Source organism: Thalassophryne amazonica, chromosome 21 (assembly GCF_902500255.1).
Source record: "Thalassophryne amazonica chromosome 21, fThaAma1.1, whole genome shotgun sequence".
In the NCBI taxonomy this organism is placed as follows: Eukaryota; Metazoa; Chordata; class Actinopteri; order Batrachoidiformes; family Batrachoididae; genus Thalassophryne; species Thalassophryne amazonica.
The window spans coordinates 37,375,307-37,397,242 of record NC_047123.1 but is presented as its reverse complement, the minus strand read 5'-3'; the positions used below and the strand labels follow the sequence as shown (position 1 = coordinate 37,397,242).

Genomic DNA, 21,936 nt, shown 5'->3' with positions numbered 1-21,936 from the left:
AGGCGTATTTTCTTTTGTTTCTTTTGTTGTTTTCTTTTGGAACATTTAAAGTAGATAATTTTGCTGCCATTTATCTCAACACTTGCTAAGTTTGCTTAACAGAAATTATTTTCTAGTATTTATTGTGCAACCATGGTATTGTTCAAATAATGACTGTTTTGCCTCATTGATTGGAACTTTGCATCTTTCACTGAAAGAAAATATTCTTTCCATTAATTATTTGTTTTATATGACACCCAAATAGAGCATAGTTGTTTAATGGAGTGCAACGTAAGGAGCCAAAATGAATGGTAAATGGAACCAAATTGTACAAAATTGGCGTAAATCATACAATGGGCTATTTTTCTATACAGTGTGATATAGAATAAAAGCCACGTGATGTACAACACCAGTGAAATGACAAGGATCAAATCAAATCAATTTTATTTATATAGCGCCAAATCACAACAAACAGTTGCCCCAAGGCGCTTTATATTGTAAGGCAAGGCCATACAATAATTACGGAAAAACCCCAACGGTCAAAATGACCCCCTGTGAGCAAGAAGCAAGGATCTGTTTAGGTGTTTCATAAATCAAACTGGCCAACAACCTGCCTCTGCAAAGTTTTGTAAAATCATACTCGAGCATATTTCTTCTACTTGTTCAAAAGTGATTTTATAACATATCGGCCAGTGGGCAATGAAAGGAAATTGCTTAGAAAACCATATTTGTCACAGTTTACATGTTCTTTCATAGTAATCCTTATACATGTAGATCACACTTTAATGCCGGAGCTATCAATGGCCTCATTTGCAAAAATTTTCTCAAGGTCACCCAGAAATAGAAGAACACTGTTCATTGATCAAACACATCAATGTTGCCTGATTTGTATTGTTCAACAAAATTCATCTGAAATTTTGGTGCGCGTAATCACGTCATTTAACACTCACCTGCTACATCAAAGGTTGATTCAAAATGAAGGTCACTCCGCTGCTTTGCCGATGTGATAGAAATAGTCCCAGTTTCCACTCGGGCATATACACCACCAACGTCCTGCTCAATTAATAAGTCATCAGTGGGATAGTCATGAGCAGATTCAGCTTCAGACGGCTGGAATTCTGCTGGGACAATAGGCATATTATCTTCCACTAGAGGATGCTGGTGATCAGGTTTGGCAGGTTGAAGGAACTCTTTAGCTTCAGTAACTTGAACACGAGTATCCTCTCCAAAATGAATATCCAGTGGTGGAAGGACTTTAATTAATGCAGCTGGTGGCTCAGTAACATCATCTTCACCTTCTGGCTCTAAAATCTCAATAGACCCATCCTCTGGCTTTGTTTCTGGTTCAGCTCCCTCTTCTTCCAGTTTTGGAACATCACTTTCTGCTCCCTCTTCTGAATCTGGTTGTGAAATCTCAAGTTTGTCCTCTACTGGTGGTAAAACATTGTCCACTACAATTCCTGGACCTGACATGTCCTCTTGTTCTGAGCTCTCAGCTTCTGGCTGAGAAATATCACCAGTTTTTTCTGCCGATGTTCCTGGAAGCTTTTGGATAGTAATGTTGACTGGTTCTACATCTGACACTTGAACTATAGCCATTTCTTCTGCATTTTGGCTGTCATCATCTGGTCGTGGGATTGCTACTTCTACCTCTTTTTCTGGTAGTGGTTCTGGTTCAAACTCCACAACTTGAACCACTCCTTCACCTGGTTCTGAGCCTCCTACTGCCTCCGCTTCAGATTCTGGTGTCTGAAATGCCTTATCATGTAACTCTGTTACTGCAGTTACATGCCCTTTCTGGTCTGTTTCTGGTGCAAAGGTTAAGCTTAATATGCCACTGGCACCTCTATCTTGTACATCTGTTATTACTGAAGTGTCTGTTACATCCTGTTCTAACTCTTCAACCTCATCTACTTCTTTTAATGTTTTCTCATCGATTGTTTCCACATCTGATACGTCAGATATAGTTTCAGCCAGTGTTGTTGTTTCAGCTATGTCTTTATCATGTTCTGAAGCCTTATCTACATCTCCGTCAAGCTCTGACTTTTCCTCTAGTTCTGGAAATTGTTGTGAAACCTCAACCAGGTCCTTCTCGGGTTCTGGAGCTGGATGCAAGACCTTAGATTTGGCAACTTCTGGTACATGAAGCTCTTCTACTTCTTTTGTAACTTCAATTATTTCCTCCTCTGTTTGCCAACCTTCAAATCCGTCTTCTGATTCTGACTCTGGAACTTCAAACTCTTTCTCCTTTGTTTCTGGATCCTTTCCTTTTACCTTCTCAACTGCTTCCGTTTCAGGTTTTGAAACTTCAAGCACTCTTGTGTCTGATCCCTCGGTTTCAAGTACCTCTTCTTCTTCTAGCTCGGACACTTCAGTCTCTGGCTCTAACACATGTATACTCTCTTCCTCTGGTGTTGAAACTGTGATGAATTCAGGTGTCATCTCTGACGCCTCAAGTACTTCATTGGGTTTAACTGCTTGCACATCATCTGGTTCTAGCAAGTCAATATCTAATTCTGAAAGTTCTTGGTCCTCTGTTTCTAGACTCTCACCTGGATCATAAGGTTCATGGACACCCAAATCCATGCCTTCCTCATCTGGAAGAACATTAAGTTCTTTATCCTCTTGAACATTAAGTTCTTTATTCTCTTGAAGACCTACAGTTGACTGTGTCAGTGGTTGGCCTATGATACCTGAAATTGTTGGGATTGAGAATTCCAAATTAGATGTCTCATCTTCAGCAGCAGTTTTACTGTCTTCATCAATTGGAGTGAGATCTTCCTTTGATATCAAGTTTGGAGCCAAACTTGCATATGGAGCATCTGTCTGTAGCTCAAAAAGCAAGGGAGGGGTTGGGATGTAGTCTTTCACAACTTCACCAGTTTCATTGTGATGAATGGTTTCAATCATATGTGTAATGATGAGAAATTCTTCTTCATCTCTGTCATCCAATGGCTCAGGCTTGCTGGTATAAATTGTGTCTGTGTCATCAGTGATATCCACTGTTCCCTGAGGCTGATCGCTGCTCCCAGCCACCTCACCAATCACTGTTGTTCCTTCATCATCGGGGACAGCTGAGGGATCCAGGAGGGTCACAAGGGCATTTTCCTTCTCCAGGGGGGTGAGTGGAATCACAAGCGGAGGTATATCAACTTCAGGCTCATCAACAATAACTTCAAACTCATTGTGTGAATCAGGCTCACTGGGCTGTGAAGAAAATAATGTCTTTAAAATCAGAAAGTGACAGCAAGTGCCCCCCCCCCCCCCCCAAAAAAAAAGTACCAGTGGCTTGGTATTTAATGCTTCACAAATTATTCTTAAACTCGTATCTTTGCAAGTTATGTTGTCCATAAAGATACAGAAATGAGGCGGAGCAGTCAGATGCCTTCTGGCTGACAGGGTGAGAGATTCAGTCACACATCAACAGCAAAATCAATTTAAATATCATCCATTTATGATTCTGTTTCAAACAGCAATTACAACACCTCTTACCTCCATTATCTCCTTCACTTTTGAAGAGGTTGATGTTGGTGCTGGTGGGAAGATGGCTTCTGTCAAAAAAGAAATTGGGCATTTTCGTATTTGAGATTCTCGATTTAAATTAATGTACTGGTCAGTACCATTGGCATTTGTGTGCTTGCTCTAGGGGTTTGGTAAGGTTAGACCTTACTCGTGTGAAGTGCCTGGAGGCAGCTTTGTTTTGATTTGGCACTATATAAATGAAATAAATTGAAATTTAATTAGTATGGATATTTGGTGTTTCAGATCAGTCTTATATGTTGGAAAACCCTGAGATCAAGGGTCTCAATGCTCCATCATAGGGTCCAAATTAGGACAGTTGGGAAAAAGTGTAGCTTTATAGCCCCAACCTAGCAAGGTTGGAGACATTATGTATAGGGCTCTGCATTGGTGGCATCGGTGTCGTTAACATTTCATTTCTGTTAAATAACTTGAGAATGTTTTGTTTTTGTTTGACCTGAAAGTTTTTGTGAGGGTTGGGCTTTATGAGAGGAATATTCTTTTTGATAATGGGTGCCATTGCTAATCCAAGATATTGGTTATGGCAGCCTTCTTGAACTTGGTTTCTGTCAAATAACTTGAAAATGCTTTGAGCATTTGACATGAACCTTTTTTTGAGGATTGGTCTGTGTGGCAGACAAATCCTTCTTCCTTATGATAATGGATCCTGCTGCTAATCAAGTACGGCTGCTATGGTGGCTATCTTGAATTTGGTTTCTATCCGTTATGCTGAGAATGCCTTAAGAGTTTGACCTGAAACCTTTTGTGAGTGTTGGTGTCTATGAGAGGAGGGTTGCTTTTGATAATGGCTGCCATTAATACAAGCCTCTCTTAAAACCCTCTAACTCATCCACAATCTTGTCTGAAGGTCTACGAGGTCTGTCAGAAAACTATCTGACCTTTTTATTTTTTGCAAAAACCATATGGATTTGAATCACCTGTGATTGCATCAGCCAAGCTTGAACCTTCATGCGCGTGCGTGAGTTTTTTCATGCCTGTCGGTTGCGTCATTCACCTGTGAGCAGGCTTTGTGTGTTCAGTGGTCCACCCCCCTTGTCGGATTTTTATTGCGAGTAAAATGTCTGAACGATTTGGAGCTTTGCTGCATCACATTTTTCCATTAACTGTGAGAGACAGCCAGGTGGACACCATTCGGAAAATTCTGATGGCTTTCAGGGACAATTTTATGGGGATCACACAAATTAAGGAGTGTTACAGCCGGTTTAAAGACTGCCCACAGCGGCTGAGAGTGCGCCGCACTCCGAGCGGCGATCGACAGGCTGAAACGACCAGATCATTTCCAAAGTGAAGGCTGTGTTGATCCGGGACGTTATCTGACTACTACAGAAATGGCAGAAGACGTGAACATCAGCACTTTTCCGGCACATTCCACTGTTACAGGAGTTTTTGTCATGGAAAGAGGAGCCGAGGAATGCGCCACAGAGCTGCGAATGGCGCGGGACAAAAGCACCTCCGTGTTGGTCTTACAGGACAGCTTTCAGATGGCTTTCAGGCGGCTTTCGGTGGTTTTTCAGTCGTGTGACTATCCGAGAAATTGTGGATGAGCTGGACATGCCAGAACATGTCCTGTGAGGCTTCATCACGGCGTTGCTTCGCGCCATGCAGCTCTGTCCCGACGCGCGAATTCCTCTGCACATCTGTCTCAATGTGCCGAAAAAGTGCTGATGTCCACGTCTTCTGCAATTTCTCTGGTAGTCAGATGACGTCCCGGATCAACACAGCGTTCAGTTTGGAAATGAACGGCATATTCCACTGTTACAGGAGTTTTTGTCATGGAAAGAGGAGTGCTCCTCTTTCCATGACAGAAACTCCTGTAACAGTGGAATGTGCTGCAAAAGTGCTGATGTCCACGTCTTCTGCCATTTCTGTGGTAGTCACACGATGTCCCGGATCAACACAGCGTTCACTTTGGAAATGATCTGGTCATTTCAGCCTGTCGATCGCCGCTCGGAGTGCGGCGCACTCTCAGCCGCTGTGGGCAGTCTTTAAACCGGCTGTAACACTCCTTAATCTGTGTGATCCCCATAAAATCGTCCCTGAAAGCCATCTGAATTTTCCGAATGGTGTCCACCTGGCTGTCTCTCAGTTTCTGGAAAAATTTGATGCAGCAAAGCTCCAAATCATTGAGACATTTTACTCGCAATAAAAATCTGACGAGGGGGGTGGACCACTGCTCACTCAAAGCCTGCTCACAGGCGAATGACGCAACCGACAGGGGTGAAAAAACTCACGCATGCGCACGAAGTTTCAAGCTTGGCTGATGCAATCACACGTGATTCAAATCCATATGGTTTTTGCAAAAAATAAAAAGGTCAGATAGTTTTCTAACAGACCTCGTATGACTACATTTTCTGCCTTTCAAGAATACACTCTTTCACTCTCCCCAGTTGCCATTTCAGTAACTGCACTCATCTTGAGTTCTCTCTGCAATGTCAAGTGGGACATATGTCGTGCTTGGCATTGTTCTTGTATATTTTAAAATTAAAACTGAGGTGAAAAAAGTAAACAGTAATCCAGTGGTGGTGGCTGAACCTCTTGTGTGGGTGTTCAAGTGGCCCCTTATAGGGATGAACATCCTTTAGCGTGGCTCCTTGGTAATTTGTGTTTGTTACTGTGGCCTTAAGCCAAACAGTATTTTGTGTTCAATAATCTAATCATATACTATTATGTGTTGTTGCTGTTGTACCTGGTTTGAAAGTAAGCGTGTTCAGATCAATAGGTAGAGAAGCTTCCTCACGCAAAGCCTCAATCACAATTTCCCTGAGGATGGTGTGAGCTGAGGACCCTGGTGTGCCGCTCGTCGTCTCAGAATGCATAGGATTGATTTTGGGTAAATTATTTTCAAAGATGAGAGAGTAGTGCACCGAAATTCCTGCAGGCCTGAAAAGGAGAGATTTTCTGTGATTAAAGGTCTAGTTAGATTGTTCAGTCTGTACTAGCGATCAACAAATCTATTGAACCTCCACAGATGACCGATAATGTTGTTGTTTTGTGGTTTTAGCTAGTAAAACCTTGCAAAATCTTCCTTTTAATCCTTATCTTACATTAAATGTATTTTGATGTCCAAATTCCTGGAAACATTTCTACTTAACATGCAACAGGTGACTGAATGAGTAGTCAAAAGCCATCTGGTGTGAGATGAAGCCTTTTCATAATTCCATGCAGAGCTGCAATATCTGTCACAACGTTTCTGACATAAATAAAAAATAGAAACACATCAAACTTCATCATTATTCTGCACAGCTTTTTGTCATCAAGAGAATAAGCTGATTTGCCAGATGTGACTGATTTAGAAGGGCGATGGTGTCTGCCAAACAAAAGCAGTTCTTCATTGGATTTCAGCAGCAGTTCTGTTGTCTCAAACAGCCACTGCATCATTTTCTGCTATTTCAAAGTCAGACACCCTTTTGTCTGAAGTGCACATGGTATTGTTCTGTACTCACAAACAGGCATCTTCACATAATAGGAAGCTGCTATCATCCTGAATGCACTTCTAAAATGATGCATTTCTTACCAAAGATAAGTTTTCTTTGAACAATGTTTCCTCAGTATTTTTTGTTGCCTTATGAAAGTTGGTCAGACTTCCAGCTTGTCATTACATTCTAAAGGATAGCTTTTTTCCACATGTGCTGCTGTCAATCAAACCATGACCTTGTGACTTCTGAGAGTCTTAGGAGTTTTTCTCTGAATCACTCTAATGGGGCCTGTTTTGGACCTTTGTGGAGGAATACAGTCTGAGTGCTGTTCCGGTTTTTATCTTTTGAAAAATATTCCAGTAGAGCTTCCTGACAACAGTCAAAACAAATATGTGTGAAAATCATAATTAACAACAGCTATTTTCTTGTATCTGGTCTACAAAGTCACAGATTGCTGTTGATACAGCACAACTAAAAGATTTAACTCAAACACTAAGGGATTAAAAGGCCCCATATAGTGTACAATTATTGCTGTTTTTGTGGCATCCACGCTAAAATTTCTGCCAGGAGAAAAATCTTTCATTCTAAATAAACGGCCATACCATGCCAAATCAAATCAAGAGATGGGCACACTTTCATCACCACTGATGAAACTGTTGATGAAAATCAACAGTAATGTGTGCATGTATTTTCACCATTGTGAAAATCATATACCCTTAATTTTGAACCTAAAATGTTTTCTCAATTAATATAATAAATGGTTTTCTTACATTACAGTACCATAGTTTGTTTAAACATGAGTGCAAACAAACCAAATTTCAGTCAGTTTCACACATTAGCAGATATGGACGTGCAGACATAGTTTTGGAGGAACATTCGAGGCCACCTCCATCACAACTTTGGCCATATATGTGAAAGTTATTAATCCTTTATAAAGAATCGAATGTCAGATTGTCTACATGTTTCCCAATTTTCATGCACTATGAGCCATTGGTTTGTTTTTAAGGTCAGAATTTCAAAATCTTATTCCATTGAATGTCTTCAAGTTCCCCCCGCCCCCTTTTTGGAGGTATGACACAGAATGATTCCAAAGGTAATTGATATGGGACAACTGATGTGGCATTATCACGCAATGCAAAGACGCACATTTGTCATTTTTAGCTTTGTAGGAAGTTGTAGCCCATAATCCCACAGTGTGTCTGTTACTCAGAGCTTTTTGGGTGATAACCAGCAAAAACATGGATGTTTATGGAAGAAAAACCTATTATATAGACAGCTTCAGCCTTAAGTGTGAGCATTGTCCTCTAGTATGACTTTTGCTGTTCCTTTGTAAGTGCTGACATCCAGCAGACAAAAGCAGGAGAGCAGTGAGATTAGAGGACCAGCTCCCGCTGAGGCCTCCTCTGCGTGTTATTGGCCCCGACAGCAGCAGACACCACAGGGGGAAGGCACATTAACAGTGAGAGCAGCTCAAAAATGACTGAATCCACAAATTTTCCTGTATCAATGCCCTGCAGTCTTCCCGAGTAATGAGACACAATGTTGAGTGCCTTTTAGAAACCTCAGGAAATAATCAAAACCATGCGTCTCCTGTTAACCTTTGACAAAAATGGATGAATGGAGAAAATATGTCATTGTCTCAGCAGTTATTTGGATCTCTCAGGTTACACTACCAATTTCTGCTTTGTATTGAATCCTCTTGGTTGTTTTGGGGACAATAATCCCCCTCTGCACCTCGGATATGGATCCAAATAAGTGTTTAGCTCTATATTGTCAGGGACCAACACACACATAAGGCGAGGCTCAGAATGTTTCATCTGTCTGTGTAAGTTACCCGTCAGTGTCCTGGGCCTTGCTAGCATTGGGGAAAAGAAAACAAATTATTAGAGATTATAACATTAAACCATAACAGGACACCAAAGAACCATAAAAAAAATAATAAACTTTTCATTACATATTTGGAGATTTTATGTGTTTTAAATGACAACCTCAGTCTTACATTAGTTTAATTTTTTTTCCAACTGTCAGTACTGCTGACATATCAGTATATGGAGAGATTGCTTTAGCAACTCCAATAGTCACAAGTGGTAAATTATTTCTTTAATGTATGTACATAATTATTTGTAGTGAGAATATTTGTTGTAAATAACAGGTGAGTGCTTCCACAATTAATATTTTTCTATCCATCTATTTTTCAGTTGATTAGTCTATCGCAATGGTGTCCAAAGACATTCCAGAAAGGGCCAAGAGGATGCATTTTATACCTGCATTTTACACTTAAATGTGGTTGAAATTTGCTTTAAACATCATCAAAGGTGAAACAAAGATGACATTCAAAATTAATTGTTGTCTTCTGTGATGTACAGTATGTGTTAGTGTGATGTGTTAGTTTGTTTTACCTGTTGTTTTGGTAGACTTTTATCATTCGGTATCGTATTATATTACATTGGCTAGCTACACAAGATAAACAACTCTGCCATCTCCATGACTTCCAGGATAAGTTACAGTTTTTCAGTTTTGTCTATGTAGTGACTGATGACGCATTCACCTCCAGCACTGGCTGACAAATCCCAGCACAGCGGCAAATGACACCTAACTGTCTCACACAATACAAATTACTCATCATAATTTAATAACACCTTCAAGGCTTGGTGAAATATCTCGTTGCCACAGTGGCCAAGTTGAGGCTTTAATTATGTCTAACCGATACATTTCTTTTCTCATTTAAGTCAATTTTAAAATCATACCTGTGTTTTTATGTCCAGGACTTACCTGATCCCCAGCACATTGATTGACTTAAATCCTGGAAGTTTATCAAAAACATGCTGCATCTGTAAGAGAAACGCCATGTTACTACTTCCTCTGTGGAGGTCAATGGTGTTAATTTGAAGCCGTCAAACAGAGCTTGCAGGATAGCAGTGTACCAGTATTCTAAAAACAAGAGTACATCAATGGGAAACCCTGGCTGATGTCTATTTTTGGGTGAGTTAAGCACCTCACCACTCTTGTGACATAATCGTCTTTAATGTCCCGTCAAGTAACATCCGCCTGCTGAATGCACACAGTGTGAAATGTTCCACAGAGCCTTTCACTGAGGGAATGACATTGACAGATTAATTTCTCAGTAAGACTCCGTTTGAGGAGGCAGGAAAAATAGAGGTGTGAGCAGTAATCTGTAGCTGTTCAGTAGTCCTAAAGCTTTCCTTCAAGCTGGAGCAGTAGAATAAGACAGAGACTACATGGATCAGTAGGTACAAATTTACCAGCACTTTTATACTGATTACAAAAATGGAGGAAAAAAAAAACTTAAATAAATCATCTTTAACATATCAAAGTAATTTAAATCTCACAAGAAAATAGAGCTTTGTGCTGTTATTTATTATGGTAAACCAATTTACTTCTGAATCAAATCTTCGAGCATACGTTTCAAACACTAGAGTAATGCAATAGATATGATATTGATATCCAAAATGCACTGGACAAGCACAGGATGGTTTTTCATATTCATGTACCTCAGTGCCAAACAACCAAACACGAAACTGTTTAAAAATACAGAAGATGTCAGATTAATTAAGTTGATGTGACAGTCACAGGACACTTGTCTTTAATCATTAATCAGGGTGAGGCAGATTAATACAGCACAACAGTCATGTTTTCTTTAATTCATTATATACCAATGTCAAGTGCTTTTGCTTCCTCACAGTTAAAGGGGTCATGTCAAACAGTCACTGGTCAGTGTGCAAGTCCCGCAACCATACAGCAAATCAGAAAGCACCAGAACCCTTGAGCTATCATACGCTTTAATTTAAAGTAGTGATTCAGGCATCTAACTTAGATTTACCTTGTTTTGTAATTGAGTCAGGTATCAGTAGTTTTCAAAGGTCAGACTGTGCGTATACACCCGTCTGGCAGGATCTGATCAGACCACAGAAGAAGTTTGGAATCTCACCTGGTCCTGCAGGTGGTGAGCCAGGTCGATGTACTGAGGGGAGTCTGCGTCCTCCAGCAGCTCTCTGTAACCTGGATCCACCAGGTCAATGCTGAACTCCACTATCTCTTGCACTGGACTCTCGGGTAACAGGTTTGGGAGTTCAGAGTCCTTCGCGACAGAAAAAGCATTATGCAGGTATTTGACCAGGAAAAACAAAACAAAGACAAAATTAAGGACAAAGACAAACTGACAAAATCCTGGTTTTAGTAGGGATGAAAAACTATCTTCTCCTCATATTAAATGCTTAAAAGCTACCTATTGATCCACAGTGGAATTCTTTGAAAATTGTCTGTAGGGATGTCAACCAATCATGAGTTGCGCTTAATAGTGAAAAAAATTTTTTTTTTTAAATACATGTATTGTGAGCTCTTGCTTCATGAACAAGTCACTAAAGATCAGGTAAATACATGATGTGTACAGTATGTTTATGGTGGTACCTCCTCAATCTTCTGTAATGTTGGTGGCCTTTGAGTGAGGGCAGGGCTTGAAATTGAACTTTGAGAACTGAAAGTGATGGCAGTGGTGATGACCAGTGCTCGGGTTGATGGGATAGCTGATGCTGCTGCTGATGGAGAAGCTGTTGGCACAGCCGATAGGGCCACTGATGGGTATGATGGAGCTACAGGGGAACTTGACTGGGACAGTTCTGTTGGAGTGCTTGGTGAGGACAGTCCCTCCTCTGGAGCAGCTGACATGGCTTCTGTGGCAGCTGGTGGGGACAGTGGTGCTGGTAGGGTGGCTAATGGGGACAGTTCAATTGCTGGGGCAAATGATGTAGCCTCTGGGGCAGCTGGCATGGCTGATGTGGCCGCTAGGGTGGCTGACATGGGTGTCAGGGACCATGAAGCTGCTGGGGCTGAGGATGTGGATGATGGGGCTGCTGAGGGGACCGACAGCGACGATGGAGATGCTGATGGGGCCGCGGATAGAGCTGCTGACGGGGCAGCAAACAGTGATGATGGAGATGCTGATGGGGCCATCGAGGGGGCTACTGATGGAGCTGCTGATGGGGCCGCCGATGGAGTTGCTGAGGATAGGGCCTCCGATGGAACAGCCAACGGAACCACTGATGAGGCTGCCGAAAGGGCCGCCGATGGAGGTACTGATGGCGCCGCCGACGGGACCACTGATGGAGCTACTGATGGGACTGCCGATGGGGCAGCCAACGGGACTACTGATGGAGCTGCCGACAGGACCACCGATGGAGCTACTGATGGGGCCTCTGATGGAACTGGTGATGGGGACGCCGATGGGGCCTCTGATGGAGCTGCTACTGGCAATGCTGGATTGGTGGTCAGTGCCTCTGGACCTGAAATAACGTCAGAAGCAAATAAACAGAATTCTGAATAAAGCTCTGTCTTTTATTTCTTGTGACAACAATATTTCGTAATATAATATATGAAAGATACTTTGTGTTCCTTAAGAGTGCATCATAGCTATTGTTGTTGTGTTCAAGGATTGCGCATCCTAGCTCAAACAATGTATTTTTGCTGTTTTGTGCAGTCTAATGAAAATACAATTAGAAAAATAGGACTCTGCTTGTGTCCTTTTACCTAGCAAAATGTCCAGCAGCAGTATGATCTTGATCTCCAGTAGTAACCTAAATTTTCTGAAGATGCTAATGTACGAGCACTCTGAAAAGCAATAATTTATGGATTTTTTTTTTTTTTTTTTTTTAGATCTTGCATTGATGTCATTGGACAGGTCTGTCGTATCCAACTTTATCTGGGTGGGGTGTCTTAGAAATTACATTGACAGGGATTTTAAATCAACTTCATACTATGTTTCAGAGTCTTCCTTCGTCCGTGTGTTGAATTTTTATTTATTGTTGAACAAGTGCCTCATGTCAGTGATTATATTGACCCCAGCACCTCTCATCAATACTCAATGAAGGCTGTCTTGGCTCAAAAGGAGGTTAAAAAAGAACATAACAACCGTATCCAAAGATCACTCATTGTAACCACAGTATTGATATTGGATATTCTGTTATTAGACTGTAATTTGTTTTACCTGCTATCTCTGGGACAATCTGTGTTGGTGCCGGAGTCACTGCTCCTCTGCAGAAAAGAAGACACTTTGTTTGGAGCGGCTGTACAAGCACACAGAGATTACATATGTTCCATCCCTTTATAGTGTAGAGAAATCCATTACACAGTCAGTGAAATGTCATAACTGCTCCATTAGTCTGACACCTGTGGAAGCCCACATTTCTCCTCAGCATGTCCACTTCAGTGACTGTGTTCAGATCATTTAATGCTGATCAGTTGTCATTAGATGCGGTGGGCCATTCATTTAATTTGTTTCAGATTTATAGGGGCTTTGGTAGCAGTCTGCAGTGATCTTGGTTGTTACGCTAACCTGTACAGGAGTTGACTAAAATGAAAGCTTTTTATGTTGGCCACATTCTTAGCTAAATATTTGCTGTAGCTTTGGAACAAGTAGATCTAGGCTCAGATCGCCCATGTGCCTTCTGACAAACTGCAGTAGAAAATTTCACATCTTCTTTAAAAGGAACTCGTGAAGCTGCGATGTGACCAACAGTTGCGCTATGCACAGATTCTCTTATCACAGCCACAGAAGCCTGTACCTGCTTCAGATTTGTCTGGGTGTCTTGATGGCTTCCTTCACTAGTCTCCTTACACGGGCACTCCAGGCAGACTACTGTTTGTATTTGTTAATGATTACTGAAGATGAAGTCAAAGACATATTTATGTGTTCATCCTCTGCCTTATCTAAAGAAAACTGTAAAGCTGATGATTTGTATGAAAAATAATTACATTGCATTTGTATAATTATCTATGGCCTCTGACACTGGAGGTACTGTGTATAATAATGTCTATAATTCTTAAGTTAATGTGACATTTTTGTTAAACCCTTAAATTAAAGCTGAAATTCTAAACCACAAGCACATCTAAATTTAATTATAGCTCCACTGTGGTGATGTACAGAGGTGAAATTACAAAATTATCAATGTTCATCTATGTGTAAATCTGACTGTAAATGTCATATATGAATAATCTGATAAATATACATAAGCGAAAACGTCAATTAGTGTCTAAAACACAGAATTATTCATTCAGAATCTATTAATCTAACTATGAAATAAGTGAACAAACATTTCTGAGATGAATATTTTTCATAGCTACTTTTTAGACAGGTTTTGTAAGGAATCTCTCAATGGTAAGTAATAATTTGTGAATTTTTTATGTAGTTGTAAATCTATCTGAGCTTCACTGTGGACAAAGTAAGGTGACATTTTTATATTTTAATTAAGTTTATTGGTTTTCATAACATTTTTTTTTTCATGATGCTATTTTGAATATCCCATAAAATATGCCAAATAAATCATCTCAAATTTGGTTTTCAGTGTAGCTTAAAGCTAACATATAATTGGATTTTTATTTGAAATAAAATTTTATTGAATATTATGAACAAATATTATATATTTTGCCTTGTCAAGCCTGTTCTCACTAGAGTGCTGAATTCCACACTGTTCTTCCATAAGTAAGCACTTATGTGTCATTGAGTGAAACCGTTTGAGTCGTCCCTGTTCTGATGACGTCGGTGTGACGACGTGTCTCTTCATTGTTAACTATTAAAGTGCAAAGTGCTCTAATGAAGGCTATTCATTTAACAGTGCTTTGCATGACAGTCACTCAGATGGTTATGGTGAGTGTGTGAAAATTGTGTTGTAAAATTCATGGTATTCTTTTTCTTTTTGTCAGAGCGACGACAGTGAACAGGGCCGGATCCATTGTTAAAGCTGTAGGTCTGTTGCATACATAGGTGGTTGCTGTTTGCTGTATATGCCACACATTGGAATCTCCCTGTGTTCTGACTGGCAACCACCACAGGTCTATTCCCACCTCCTGAAACTAGCCATCTGTCTCCAGCAGCCAGGTGATACACTGGCATCCTCTTGGCCTATTCCATTTGCTGGGATCATCAGAAATGAGTGTCCAGTGTCGGGGAAGCACCTCTTGTGCCGTAGTGTTGTAGCTAACGTTCCCTCACAATGCTCTCACCTACCCAGATGTCTCTCAATCTCAGGCCTGGCTGTCAAGGAAATGAATGTTGCGGCTGAGATAAGTGAATCTCTTAACAAGCTTGCCATATTTTACCATAAACAAATAGACTTCGGTTGGCTCAGTCAGGAAGTCATTGAAAGCCTGGATGTTAGGACAACTGTAAACCCAGGTACTCAACTTCTCATGTACTGCAATAAACTACACACCATTGACAAAGGTACTAAAATAGCTGGACTCCACAACTCTCCTCAGCATCCAGGCCATGGAAGCATTGGACAGAATGGGGTCCAGATTCAGAACGCATGCCTGACGAATGCCAGAATTACTGGGAAGTTGAAGGATTGGAATTAACATTAATGTCACCTACCTTGATGGGTGCTTCCCAGCCCTCATGCGGTTCATCCTCTGCAAACAAAAAATGAGAAGACAATATTGTTCCTAAACACTAGATCAGAGATCAACACTGAAGCTAAGTGATGTCCGAGTTCCCACCCTGTCCCATGCTTCAAGGATTTTTGTCATTTCTGTTTCATAATTTTTTTTTTTTTAAGATTGTCTTTCCCTTAACTTTAGACAAGTGCCAAAACCTTGAGGTATTTTGGGTGAAAGCTGAGCAGTATCAAGGCAGCTTGGTGTGACTATATGTCCTGGTCAAAATGTGAAAGAGATCCGGTTCACATCTCTCCCTCGCTGTCTAACGGAACCTATAAGTGCTGCTAAATTTTGTGTCTTCATACAACCACTTGAAGACCAAATGTAAATGTCCACATCAAAATTTACTGTATGAAATCTGATGTTTTATAGCATTAAATTGACAGAATAAACATCAAATTATGAGTTTATGAGCCACATAATAAAGAGCTGAATCAGCACAGCGGCACTTGTATCCCAAACACAGGGTCTCCAAAGTCACCTGTGCCCCATCCCCTGTGTATATCTGGAGTTACCTCAGGAAGAGCATCTGACATAAAATCCTGTGCCAAGTCACCATGCTGCTTCATGCTTGATCTGTTCTTGTTACCCAGAGTGCTAATGGGAGCAAATTCTGATATGGCAGGCATCTAGGCCATACCAAAATTAATATAGTTCTTCACATCCTGGAATGAGTTTAGCTATTTGTACCAACTGTACAGTAACTGTATGATCATTTACTGTAAGTGTCTCTAAGTGAAAATGCACATTATTCTTGTGAGAATGTAATTGTGTGTCAGCCAAAAATAAAAAGCCAAAAGGACTGTGTGAGAACTAAATTCTTCCCGACACCATTTACTGCGATGCTGCATGAGCTCACGCTCAATTTCTTACCCTGTGAATCAAGCTCATGTGCTCTTCTGAACCACTGAAGTTTTTGGCGATGTCAGAGATGCAGAGCGACTCGTGTTGACATGTGTGAACCCATCTTTGGTACTCTGTTGTCCCGGGGATCCTATCAAAGAAGATCCTGAACGCCTCCCACACAGCTTCCTGACACACTGGGCAAATAAACACCAGTTGGGCTCTGAGACCTTCACCACTTCTCTCAGAGGTACAGTGACAGTCTGTGCACTTGGGGCAACTGTTTGTTGTGATTTGGCGCTATATAAAAAAAAAATTGATTGATTGATCAGCTCTCCTCTATACTCCTTATAGATCACATTTGTTAACTTACTTGTCTCCCAAGATGATATAAACAGAATTCAGTGATGTTCTATTCAAAATTATACTATAGGGCTATTATGGCCCTATGATGGCTATAATATAATATGTATTTGAGATTAGGCCCAACTTTTTCCATAAGGATTTAAGAAGAATTGGTGTTGCATTTTGTTTTCCCATACTAAAAATCCCACAATTAGACATTACCTCCTTAGTGGAGTTGTAAAAGTTCTGCCATAGTGTCCCTTTTTCTGATCAATGAGAGTTGACTTGGAACTGACAGAAGAAGAGAATGAGCTGACTCCTCTACTCAAATCTGAAGGGTCAGCTGGCTCCAGAGTGTTATTATCTACCTGCAATACCCTGAGATCAATGCTCATCCAAGACCTTTGAAAGCTCTCTTGTGGGAGTGTTGTCTGTCTTTGTCTTTCAACTTTGATATACAGTATATTGCTGAGGCTAGAAAGCCAGAAAATGCAATAAATGCTCCAATTGATTCAAAAGTTGAAGAGGTTTGAAGGTATTTTTTAATTTGTGAGGTTTAACCCTATTCAGGACTTTAGTGAGTACAATATGGAGAAAGCAATTGACATGGGGTCCAATGGACCCCAATAGGGTTAAAGACCTACAAGTTTCCTAGAATCTTTTTCAATTGTGAAAAGCGTCAGGAACATACGGTCTATATGAAAAGAAATTGGACAGCTGATTCCACTGCAACAAAAGCAACTCTTCATTACACTTATATTTTCTTTTATTCATAAAATTTGGCATTTTAGTGTTTCAGGTTACAGCTAAAACCATATCTCTGTTGTGCATCTCAGATTTTGGCTGTTGACAAATCTGAATCCATGCATCTTTAATATTTTTATGCCCTTATGAAATTAATGAAACAGATTTGAAATGATTTTGAGCTTAATACATAAATGTCACTGAGAAAACATAACATGTTATTGGTGAATATTGGTGCATGTGCCGTGGAGCAAGGCAACCAAAGAACTGCTCTTGCAGAACTAAGTGGCTGCAGAAGGCTGAAAGCACAGAACCATACCTCTGAGCTGGTAGTAAGCCTGGTGGCTGGCAAGCACTTCACTGATGGTCTCCTGAGGACAAATTTTCACTCCAGAGTGTAGAAACACTGACCTCCTGGATCGATGTCTGCTGAGGTCAAACGGTTTGGTGTGTTTTGGTGTTTTCAGCAGCTGCACTAAACTTACAGAGCCAGCGGCATCCGTTTGCACCCCATCATCCAATCTGATGCTGCTTGCTAAACACAAAGCACAACAAAGGATTCAAGGTCAAACTTAATTTCGATCAAGTGCATGCACAACAAAAGGGACTTGGAAGAATCATACACTAGTTGCAAGAAAAGCTGATGTTTGCAAATAACACAGGAATGTGCAGAGTTCTATAGAAACTGACTCATGCATATACATTTCTAGATGCTACCACTTGGTCATGGACGATACCATACCATAGGACCAATTTCCTGCAGTAACATAATGTGGGAGCATTTGTTGAAAATTTTTGATACATCATCATGAGAATTTCAGCAAACCTCATGACATTCAGTTCCCCCTTTAGGTGAGGTCTGGGAACATGCACTGGAGTGACGTATTATTCCATCCACCACCACACTACGGAACAACCCAGGCAGAAATTGGTCCATCTCCATGTTCTGAAAGTAGCCATCTATCTACTGTATCCAAATGAAACATGGGTGTCCCCCTACGTACTTACGGAAAATGGACATGCAGCCTATTTTAGCACTTTGATCCCTAGACCTTGAACAAATTTTGGGAGTTGAAGATCAGCATCATCAGCATTGGGATGCAAACTGGAGACTGTGCAAATTCAGTGGCTGATCTGACATCTATGAAACCACCTGTGCAGTGTGTTTTGATAAGATTCTGGTCTTCACCTCCAGGTTGACCTTTTGAAGTCTTATCATGATGAACACTGGACTCTATATGAATAACCTGAATTGAAATTGATAAGCTTATGATAATTAAAATCAATTTTCTCACTGTAGGTGTATGTGTAACCATTTAATTTATAAAACTACTGCATTGTTTAAATTTAAAGGCAAATATGCTAAAACAAATATTAAAGCTTCAGTTTTCCTTAAGAAAGAGGAGTAATATTGATGAATGGACACAATGCAGGTTAGCTTCTTACCCCTCTGCCAAAACATTTTAACGACAAGGGAAATCAAGTCTAATATCTTTGGAGCAGTCTCTCTGGAAACTGGTGCCATATTACAGTGTGATATAATTAACTTCGTTTTTACATTTTGACATTTTAAAATCTCACTTGGTTCAAGATTATTAATTTGTCAACATGTCTGGCTCATCTATATTTTTGCAATTCTTGTTACTTCTGTCTGTGCACTGAGCACAGTTGCTGCATTATAATTGAGTTCGGGGTTCATGTTCCCTACTTGTGCCCACTCATACCAGAAATAATGGCACTGGCTGTACTTGAAGGGTGGTCTGAATAAAAGTATCCAGTAATAACAGTATCCTGTGAAAACAAACACAAACAGCAGAGGTGACTTATAGATCAGCTTTAAGTGGTGTTGTAATTAAGATTATTATGACTCATTAATAGTTATAGGTTACAGTGCCCACTTTTCTGAACTCATTTTCTGGAGACTAGCTATACTTTCAACAGGAGCATTTACTACCATGCTAAATGTCTTCAACTTCTTATGCTTTGGTTTATAGTGAATATTTGTTGTCAAAAGTTATCAAGGATATTTGCATTAGCACCATAAAGCTTATAGTAAATACATCTATGCTGAAATACATGCATATTTTGACTATTTGATCTCCAGCCAAACTTATATTTCATCAAACTAATCTCAAATTTATTTATTCTTTTCTGTGATATATACAGAAATACCATGGAAGTAAAAACATTGTGTCCTGAGATAAAAATGCATTTAGACTTTTGAAGTTGATCTTGTATACAATAATAATAAATCATAATTTATGGCACAAACAAAAAAACAGCACTTCCATGACATTTTAAAACACTTTCTTTTTGAACAGTGCGCGGTTTTGTCCTGCCCGTCCATAGCTGTACACTATAAAACATCTCAAATGAACGGTGTTTGTCCAAACTGGGTTAACAAGTTGGCATAAACATTAATTATTGAGCTGATTTGAATCAGCCTAATTCATTTGATTCTTACCAGTTGAAGCATTTTATTTATTGGTCCAACAATTATCTGAATTTCAGAAAAAAACAAGATGTAGTAAAGCTTATTTTGTGTTTTACACCTTCAGATTCTTTGGTGAAGCAACCGGATGGCATCAAACACTTAATGACTTTACAACAAAGCACTTATGCAATCATAATAGGCTTTGCTCTGTGACCAGTATGTGTGTAGATCGTCCTACTCTTCAAACCCGTGTGTCTTCATCCTTTGTGTTGAGAAGTGCACATACTTTGTGCAACAATGAAATGTCAGCTGGTGTGTGAGTGTCCACGCACTGTTAGCATCAAGGCTCTAAGGATTGTGTGTTTTTTTGGAACAAATCAAGGCTACCTTTAATTCCAGCAGCTTGGGAAGCAAGGATCAGCAGCAGCACAAACCAAAGTCTAGAAGCATTGTGGGAGAAAGTTTGAGTCCCCAAAATATGAATGCTGGAGGATTGGAGCTGGAGTTTCGGTGCTGCTGGTTTAGCTCAGATGTAGGTCTGAGCGCAGTTGCTTGGGTGTCGGACAGGTGTCATTTAAGGGCTGAGCTGGCTTCTGATAGGTGAAACACTCATGAACTCTAGGCGGAAGGCATAAACATGTTGTGCTGATTTCCCATCATCCCCGCCCCTCCCATGGCAGTAGAACAGTAAGAGCTGGAAGTGTGGCAAGAGTGACAAGGTTAAAAAAGTAGGCACTGTTTCTGGAATAATCTTATCTACTGCTCAGAATAATCCGTCTTTACCCCGTGGCCCTCGCCGTGCTGGCGTCATCTTGTTAGTGGCTTTCTCGGGGCATCTGCCAGCCTGGCCTCCAGTTGGTTCAGACCCCCCCAACCTAACACTTTAAACTCAAGTTTCCTCTATAGTTGTGTATTTTCTGAACAGCTTTTTGCCCCAAACAATCCATTGAAAGCAATAAAAATCACATTATGTGACATGTGTTGACAGATCCTGTTAACCGTGTGGTTTAGAATAACGTCTTCCCCACGCCACCATTCCGATAGCTTCGCTTGGCCCAGTCGCTTCCTATAAGCACATCAACATGTCTGCTCAGACTAAAGGTGACCAGGCTTTTACAGCATCTATTTTTATTCCGAGCGACATTCTGTTATTCTAGTGGAACAGTTTAGTTCACTCTTATGCCTTTGTACATTTGAACTCCAAATGTGGCCAAATTTATTATATGATGAGAGCATTATGAAATACTTAATTATATCAATAAAGTGTAATGTTATGAAACATAACTGTACAATTTTAAAATGTTTTATTCACTTAGTATTCCAAGATGCAACCGGAAGCCCCAGGGCCATGTAGTTACCAATAAGTCTTCGTAGATCCGATGCAAACTAAAGGCCTGTTTTACAAAGAACAGGCTGATCAAGCTCAGATATGATAAATATGTATGAATCTGACTGTTTAATGAGATCATTTGGTTCATCAAGCAAGTAGCTCAGTGGGATAGCATTTGAGCTTCAAGGAGGTAGACCTGGATTCAATTCCCGGTGTCCTGGACAAGACGGTTCATCTGTATCATCTCAGCCCACTGAGCTGTAAATGGGTGCCAGCCTTGGATTTGGAAGTAACCTGTGATGGACTGCCACCTCATATAGGAGGAGTTGTAGACTCTCATCTGCTTCACATTCCGGTATCCTGGGATAAGCACTGGCACCACTGAGCCTCAGGGCCTGTGTAGGACTCGGCATACAGTACGTGTCTGCCTCATTGTCCTTGTACAATGTGAATTCATACGTCCTGTCCAACACTGCACTGACAAAGAATTCTTTCACATTCTGAAGACACTTTGATGATGACATTGTTTGACAAATCCTTTCTTATCTTTGGTTGATGACCTAGGCCGAGCAGATTGTAAACATTGTTTGTTCCCTTTGTGACTACATTGTAAAGACTTGAAGTCAGACTCCTGTTTACAAAACTCACAGTGATGAATGCCTCCGGGTTTGCTGAAGACTTGGAGCAGCAGCTGCTTACAAAATCAGGCTTGCCAAAGTATTTAAAAAGTGACACTTCTAACTTTCTGCATTTCCGCAACCTGAATGTACTGATACTTTATTTATTTATTTTTCACAAAATAGTAATTTTTCACAAAATATTTTTTATGTAATGGCATGTTTAAGTGTGTTTGC

The 21,936-nt window shown here is 40.4% G+C and overlaps 1 protein-coding gene across 1 annotated transcript in view; it reads right to left on the bottom strand.

Annotated features, from left to right (window-relative positions):
* The window catches only part of LOC117502805, a 36,482-nt gene extending 14,876 nt beyond the window's left edge, over positions 1-21,606 (bottom strand). The window contains exons 1-13 of the mRNA XM_034161913.1: positions 21,432-21,606; positions 20,140-20,265; positions 17,638-17,853; positions 16,260-16,426; positions 15,322-15,359; positions 12,937-12,983; positions 11,364-12,235; positions 10,885-11,034; positions 9,708-9,766; positions 8,770-8,790; positions 6,206-6,399; positions 3,472-3,530; positions 930-3,186 (exon numbers count right to left, since the gene is read on the bottom strand). Of these exons, the coding sequence (XP_034017804.1) occupies positions 930-3,186; positions 3,472-3,530; positions 6,206-6,399; positions 8,770-8,790; positions 9,708-9,766; positions 10,885-11,034; positions 11,364-12,235; positions 12,937-12,983; positions 15,322-15,359; positions 16,260-16,426; positions 17,638-17,853; positions 20,140-20,265; positions 21,432-21,606 (4,381 nt within the window). The remainder of the gene's footprint in view (positions 1-929; positions 3,187-3,471; positions 3,531-6,205; positions 6,400-8,769; positions 8,791-9,707; positions 9,767-10,884; positions 11,035-11,363; positions 12,236-12,936; positions 12,984-15,321; positions 15,360-16,259; positions 16,427-17,637; positions 17,854-20,139; positions 20,266-21,431) is intronic.
* Between the last annotated feature and the right edge of the window lie 330 nt (positions 21,607-21,936).